Below are 8,194 nucleotides of genomic sequence, written 5' to 3' on the forward strand. Positions count from 1 at the left end.
TTTAAGTGTCTTTCAGACACAACATAACCATGACGAGTTGCAAGCAAAGTAGCTATGTCTTTATAATGCAATCCCAGGTCAAAATACAAACGAGTTAACTCCTGTACTGACATTTTCATATGGGAATGCACACAAGAAAACGTTCTGGTGCGCACCTGAAATTTTCAGGTGCGCACCAGAAAACTTTTAGGTGCGCACCTAAAAGTTTTGCGTGCTCACCTGAAAGTTTCAGGTGCGAACGCGAAACTTTCAGGTGCGGACCCGAACCTTTTTTTTTCTTTTTTTTTTCTCATGTCCCTTTAGGGGCTCCGTAGTATGATGATAGCATGGAATATGTAGATTTATAGTGCACAGTTTAACGTTTGCAATAATGTAAGTTGCGTTTGTTGATGAGGTAAGGTTAAATAACATATTCATTGAAGGGACACGATAAAATCAATATCTTAGGTAGGCTAGTTAAAAAAAACTTTTGCCGACATCTCTGACGTTATATGCAGGACCAGGTGCAAACTAAAAATCACGTTTTATGATTGCTGCGCATGCAAGTTATTGTTAAAGACATCCCAACCTGCAAAAAGTCATTTCAGGGAGGTATTCCATTTCAGGGAGGCCTACGTATTTCTGTTGTGGTCCCTAAAAGTTATAAAAGCATAATATCATTCTATAGGCTATAGCCCTATGTTCTTTGTGAATTATGTTTAAATATGTAGATAAGTCTACTTATACTATTTATTAGCATATATGCTGCTAAAACTATCCTATTTATGTCTACCTATCTACTTTTATTTGAGGCACACACGCACACTGCCTCATGCACTAGATCCCTATCCCTCTCTGTTGTGCGCTCGCTACAGATTTCAACGCGGTTTGGAGCACGTCTGTCTGTCTTGTTTGCTCGCTTTAGATTCCGGGAGATTTTAAGTAATTTGCGGGCATCCCTGTGGTCGTAAAGCTGTCCTCGTAATTAATTCTTGAACACTGACAACTATCTTACTTGCTATATATCTACTTACACTGTCTATATAGGTCTATCTTCTACACTGTCGTATCTTCAAACAGAAAAGTAACGTTAAAAATGCTCTTGAGGGTTTTGGAAAATAATCGGAGTTGGCCTTCCTTCATTATTCACAGCAAATATATAATGAATTTAATTACATTTCATTGATTTATTGCCATACTCTATGTAAAAAGGCCCACGCAAACCTCGCGGAAAATAATAAAAATAGAAACCAGCCTATTTCTTAATTTTCCGCGCGGAAATGTCGGCGCGGTACATTCCGTTTCGGCGTCCGGTGTAGCCACTCTCATTGCTTTCAACGGTTTCGAACTCTGCTGCGTTCTCACTGCGTCCGCAAAGCAAAATTTCCGCGTCTGGTGTAGGCCTAGTCGTGAAATGCACGGACCGCCACTGCATCTTAGGGTGCTCTCAAGTCGTGGTGTGTTTTATAGATAGATAGATACCACAAAGTCAATGTCAACTGCCTTTTTCAAAACTGAACTTCAGGCTGCGTTTATAAGTTTCAGTGTTTTCCTGAAGTAAGTAAAATGTTTGAGCCCCAGTGGCCTTTTCTAGCCACTGGCAGATTCAGTGAGGGAGAAGGTGACTCGTTATTACACTGCGGGGAATGGGAACTTGTTTTTGTATTCCTGCATTCTGGAGTCATTAAACTGTGCCCTTTTACTCCCCCTCCTTCCCTTCTCACACACACACACACACACACACACACACACACACACACACACACACACACACACACACACACACACACACACACACACAACTCATACACAAACTCACACACACACACACAAACTCACACACAAACTCACACACACACACACAGGAGTCAGACTGCACAGAGGCCTTCACAACCAAATACAACTTGAAGAAGCACATGTCCCGTAAACACAAGCCAAACCAACTTATAAGGTACGTGTGCATTTGTGTGCAAGAGTGAGGAAAGCTTGTCTGTTTATGGAGACTAGTGCAGTGCCCGTAGGAATAATGCATTCTGTAGTGTTAGCAGACGTAGGTGTAGCTGTTGGGTAGTGTAATAGCAAGACATATTTGCACTCCACATAGGTACAGGTTACACTGAAGTATTATTGTGATGCATGTTTCCTTTTCAATAAGAAATGTTTTAATGTTGTATAGCCTTTTTGGAGATATACCAACAAATAAAGTTTGAGATTATGTAGTGGATGCAGTTGAATATAGATGTCAAAGTTGCTGTCTAAACTATAAACTAAATGTCATAAAGAAAGAAATTATTTAAAATGAAGTTATGGTTGAAATAGGATCACTTCTTTATTGTAAGGGTTAGTGTAGGGTAAGAATGGTCATGCAGTTGGACTCAAATGTAGGTTAATTTTATTGAATGTATGTACTGTACTGTATGACTTCGATGGTGCTAGCTTTGACAGCCCACTCTCAGACAGATCGTAAGCTAATAATGTCCTTACAATGGGAACACAGTTTAAATACTCTGACTGGAGATGGCGTTACTATCCCCCACCCGGATTCAGTGCAGAACTGGGAGGATAACATGACGACGTGGCCCAGAATAATTTACAGCGAGATTTGCGCATATTTTCGTGGACTCCATAGCAACAGATGGGAAAGCAATGGACAATCTGAAAGCCTCCGAGGCTTATCAATATAAGCTACCATTTGTATCCGTGTAGTACTCCACTCTTGCGTTGTGATTTGATTGGCACCCAGCCGTTTATTCATACACTCTGACAGGTTTAATGAACACAGAGCAAAGGCGATCACACACAGTATCTTCGGAATGACAGCCTCTCCCAGCCAGGGTAAATGCAGACTGAGGTTTATAATATTGCAATAATGAGAAAACAAAATACACACGAATTACAACATATACATCGGACACTAATACATCGGAAAACCTCTCTCATTGCGTCAGTAGATGAATGAACGCATGGTCAGTGGTCTAGGCTCTAGGCTAACCACACGACTGTTGTATGACTATAACATCATTCACGTCGCGCGGGTCCGCCCCTCTTTCTCTGAATTACTACAGTACCCATAAAGCAACGAAAACAGGTAAGAGACATTTTTGTAAGTAGGTAGGCTATTAGTGACCTTCAGGTTTTAGGGGGGAGGGGTGAATGGGGGTCATTCCATTCCATAAAACAAACATAGGTCCCTAACTTTCAAAGAATACGTCCCTATGCAACTTTCAAAATTAATCAGTTCGATGCACGTCAATAGGCTAGCTAATTTCACAGCAATTAACGTAAACAGGTAAAATGTATTTACAGATGAGCAGGCCTACTCCAGACGTCGAAGTGTGTGTTCATCGAAGTGTGTGTTCCTCATGAATAGCCTACACTATAGAATGCTTTACGCCCAAATCGCTGGTCTACGTCACAATGGATTGGCTCCCGTTGAAATGCATTGGGTTTAGAAATCACGTTGCTAAACCCAATGCATTTCAATGCACGGCAAACGGTAAAATACAAATATCTCGCGAACTATGAATTCAAAAATCTTCAAAATCAAGGATGCACAGGTTCATGACATGCGTAAGCTACACGCAAAATCTCATAACTAACGTAACTACCGTCAGGGAGATACGCCCTAGACGGACAGACTGACACACAGAGATTTCTGGATTTATAGATAGATGCTTTTATGGTCAGGAATGAGCAAGCACATATGTCCTATGAATACGTTGTTTAGTGTGTGTTTTTGAATGTGCTGCAAGTACACTTTTAACAAGGTCTACTGTACAAAATTCTACAATATGTGTGTGCGAGTGCTTTTAAATACAAGGTGATATGGTTGGGATGTATGTGAGTAATGTATGTGTTTTCATCATAGCTGTATGTGTTCATATGACATTTGTTTAGTATGTATGGAAGTATGTTGATGTATATATTTGTTATTTACATATGAATGTATTTCTGTATTTCACACACAACAGTCATATTTTGGCAAATGTTACAGTGTTCATTTGAGGGCTGCGGTCAAGAGTTCCACAAGAACAGTCCCACAAGTCAAAACACTCAGTCCCTGCCTTGCCTGTGAGTGACTGACTGTGTGTGTGTGTGTGTGTGTGTGTGTGTGTGTGTGTGTGTGTGTGTGTGTGTGTGTGTGTGTGTGTGTGTGTGTGTGTGTGTGTGACCGTCTGTGTGTTTCGAACGTCGGTGTGCAGTTTTTTGCAGACCATCAATTACATTTTCAGTGGCCAATCCTCAGACTGCATACACCACAATGCATGCAATTCTTTGTCATTCAGTTGAGCGTGGCAGTCATTATTTGATCTTCTCCACTGCTTCCTCAGGTGTGGTTTTGAGGGATGTGGCAGACGACTGGCTACATCTGGTAAGCTGGTAAGCTTCGCCATGAAAAGGTCCACCAAGGTGAGTGTGTGTGGGTGTGAGTGTGTGTTTCATTTTATGGATTTGCACATGCCTGGGATGAGTGATGTATTGATCCAAAACTGTTTAAATAACTGTTTAATAACAGTAAATTTACTGATGATCTCCCCTTCGGACCTAACTTTTCTTTTTGTTGATGAATACAACGCATGTTATATCCATAGTATAACCTCTCAGCCCTTAAATACTGGAATACCCAATGTGCAGTATTCCTTTATTCGATCCAGTGCCTTGCATAAGTATTCACCCCCTTGGATGTTTTACCCTTTTATTGCTTTTATCAATCAGTCATGGTCAATATAAGTTGGCTTTTTGGACAAAAAAAATCACAAAATAGCCCTCTTTAATGTCAAAGTGAAAACAGATTTCTACACAGTTGTCAGGACTTTGGGCGACGATTGCCGTAATTTGGCACTTTGACGGCATCTAGTGGCCAAAAGGACATTTTACTTTATGTTTGTGTTCACTTGTGCCTTTGTTTCTCGTTATGTGCCCTCACCTGTTCCCAATTGTGTGCCCTCACCTGTTTCCCATTGTGTGCCCTCCTCTAACTATGTGCCCTCACCTTTAAATACCTGGTTAGTTTCCCTGCTCTGTCTCTGGTCGTTGTATTGTCTTTGTTCCCCATGGTTGAGAGAAGTGCTCTCAAGCGCCATAGTTTTGTCGTGCTCTCAAGCACATTGTTTTGTAGTGCTCTCAAGCACATTGTTTTGTAGTGCTCTCAAGCACATTAGTAGTATTTAGTTTATGGCCTTTTGCCCTGTTCTTGATTTTCTGCGTTTTTGTAGTTTCTCCTGTCGAGGAATCTTTTGTGTTTTTTGAAAATAAAAAGAAGCTAAACTCCAAACGACATCCTGCAACTGGGTCCTGTCTGTAGCCCACTGGGTTAAGCGCTGGTTCCCCAAATCCAGCAACTCAGGTCTCATCCCTGAGAAGAGCCCCTGACAACAGTTATGTAAATTAAATACAAATATGTAATGAAAATAAGTGATTGCATAAGTATTTCTGAGTGAAATGACACTGAGGAGTGTGTCAATGCCAATCCAGGGCTTTGTGACCTGTCTGTTTCTGTTTCAATGTCAATCAATTGTACTTCATTCAGCATTGCACTAAGGAATTTATCAATCAGCTCTACCTGATCTAGATTTTCTGCAGTCTTGAGATCGGCAAGTTCACTCTGCATGGACACAATTACTTGACTAGTGACATTGAGCAACTTAATCAGAATTACTTTTTCAGTTTGAATCAGTATTGAAGTTTCATCATTCAACCTGCATCAAAGCAAGTAACCTCCTCAGGTGTTATAATGACTCCATAATGACTTTCTGCAAAGAGGCCACCAACAGTGCTTGAAGCAAATGGAGTAACAGAGACAAGCATCCATTGTATCCCCAGTACTCATGGTTTACTCCAGAAATCATATAACCACTACATCTCTCATCAAGTCATCCAGCAGGATAAAGGAAGCCATTTCACACTTATTAAAAGAAAAACTGAAATCTACATCATTTATCTATAGGGTCAAGATCTGATGAAACTCCATCAATGTGTCTGCATGTAGAAGCTCTCGCCATTTGCCATTTTGTATCAGTCTCTGGGTGTGTGTGCCTGTTCTCAATAAACTGCAAGAAAGCCAAACATACACCTGACTCTGTGATATCGCTATAATCCTTTAAATCACATAATAATGAGTTCAACATCATATATATTTTTCTTAATTGCACAATCTTATATTGTTGGGTTCAGAACACAATGACGTGTGGGTTTTTTGTATTTGGTTTAGTCTGTTTTTAAAGGTGTTTAGTCTCCGTCACATAACTAGAGATGGAGCAGTAGCCAGAAGCCTAAAAGGACCAGCCTAGACCAGAGCACTAGCCTTGACCCACATGCAGAGGATTTGGTGTGTGTGTGTGTGTGTGTGTGTGTGTGTGTGTGTCTGTGTGTGTCTGTGTGTGATCAGTTACAAATGCAATGCAGTGTACATCAGTGTGGGTAATGCTTCAGACTCTTTATTGATAGAATTGAAGATGATGATAGAAACAATAATTAACAGCATTTTACTGTAGTCCCAGTCAGACAGCCAATGGAGAGAAGGCACCTACTATTGATCTTTAAAACAGAACTAACAGCATCTAAATTTGACATCATTCAGGGCAGTGTCATCTCCCTTGCCCTGTGGTCTCTCCACCCGGGTCATTAAGCCACAGATACCCTCAGAGCACTGACCACTCCACCCCACCCAGTCACCCCAGGACATGCCAGCACCAGTCAGAACCCTTCCATTGCTGCAGCTGAACTGGATGTTGTTGGCAGCGGTGTCATCTCCTCGTCCTTGGTGACCTTCCACACGGAGAGTGAAGGACACAAGATATGCAGAGCCACAATCCTGGTAAGGGGTCAAACTCCCCCATCTTTAAAATACACAAGACATTATTTAAATAAATGATATTTGATTATCAGATGATAGCCTCAAATTAAATTGACTAGAGATTATGAATTTACCCTCCGTCGGCTGAATTTATGGGGTACTGGAGGTTATGGTTTTCTGTGTGTCGACACAGGAGTCGGATCCCATTGAGTGCAGTGTCATCTCTCTTGCCTTGAGATCCTTCCACCTTATGGAGCAACCAAAACAAACAAAAAGGCAATGGTGGAAGCAGTCAAGAGAGGTAACATGATATCATGAATGTGCAGGTCATCCAGCCTCTGACATTGTTTTTTTCTCTTAACAAAACCGTTGGGATTTTGAACGTCAAACTTTATGTTCGCTGGAATTCCAAGCCACTTTGTTTCCCAGTTACAAAGACAGGACTGCGTATGAACAACAGCGTTGTTTTGAACACATATCAAACAGACCAGTAGAGGACCGTGGGGAACAATTAGCTGAATTTCCCAAAGAGTGTATTGGATTAGAAATGCGGACTGTACTAACACTAAGTAGGTGATCAACCACAACGACCTGCTAGTCCTTTCAGCTGCCTCTGATGACTTCTTACACACAACTAAGTTTAGCATTTACTTTAATGTCAGTCTTTTGCTGAAATGTATGAACTCAAACACACTTCAGATAATACAAGTATACTTTAAATCATACAGTAATTAACTCAAAATCATACATATTTTTCTTACTTACATGAGCTTATAATTGTTGGGTTCTGTACACAACAACTTGTTTTTTTTTTATATGTATTTTGTTTAGTTTTTTATTTGGATTTGATTTAGTCTCAACAAAGCACTCACCTTAAGACTGAAGCCAAAAGCACGATAAGAGTGGGGACACATCTCCATCTCACCCCAGCCGCCCCAGACACCTCCGTTGTCGACCGTAATATCCCTTTCCTCTGAGGCAAAGGTCAAGGGAAGGATGACCAGAAGAGCAAAGATGAGTTTCATCCTTCCTCAAAAAGCAAAAAATGAACCTGGGAAGGATACAATTTACCAGGAAAACACAATTTCAAATTTCAAAACAGGTTACATTAAAAGTCCTCACCTTGCATGTTAGATGGTTACACACAAAAAGCAATAAGATTAAATAAAATTAAATTAAATTAAATTAAATTAAATTAAATTAAATTAAATTAAATTAAATTAAATTAAATTAAATTAAATTATATGAACTGTATTTTATATGTAATGTATAAAGCATGCTCTTCTATAAACCTTTCAACAGGTGAGCGAAGTAGTGAGGATTGAGCCTTTCTTGAAAAAGAGACAGAGAATGTCAAAATGAAGCAGAAAGTTTAAAGTTGCCATGTACCTTTAAGAGTAATGATCCTCTGGATGTTTT

The 8,194-nt window shown here is 40.2% G+C and overlaps 1 protein-coding gene across 1 annotated transcript; it reads right to left on the bottom strand.

The window, feature by feature from the left end:
- Window positions 1-6,529: 6,529 nt before the first annotated feature.
- Window positions 6,530-7,800, bottom strand: LOC308361673 (vitelline membrane outer layer protein 1-like; the record flags this gene model as incomplete). Its single annotated transcript, XM_080834095.1, has 3 exons — window positions 6,530-6,818; window positions 6,910-7,022; window positions 7,648-7,800. The coding sequence occupies 3 exons, from the start codon at window positions 7,798-7,800 to the stop codon at window positions 6,530-6,532; spliced, it is 555 nt and encodes a 184-aa protein (XP_080690221.1).
- Window positions 7,801-8,194: the final 394 nt, after the last annotated feature.

This window comes from Sprattus sprattus, assembly GCF_963457725.1.
Source record: "Sprattus sprattus genome assembly, chromosome: 3".
In the NCBI taxonomy this organism is placed as follows: Eukaryota; Metazoa; Chordata; class Actinopteri; order Clupeiformes; family Clupeidae; genus Sprattus; species Sprattus sprattus.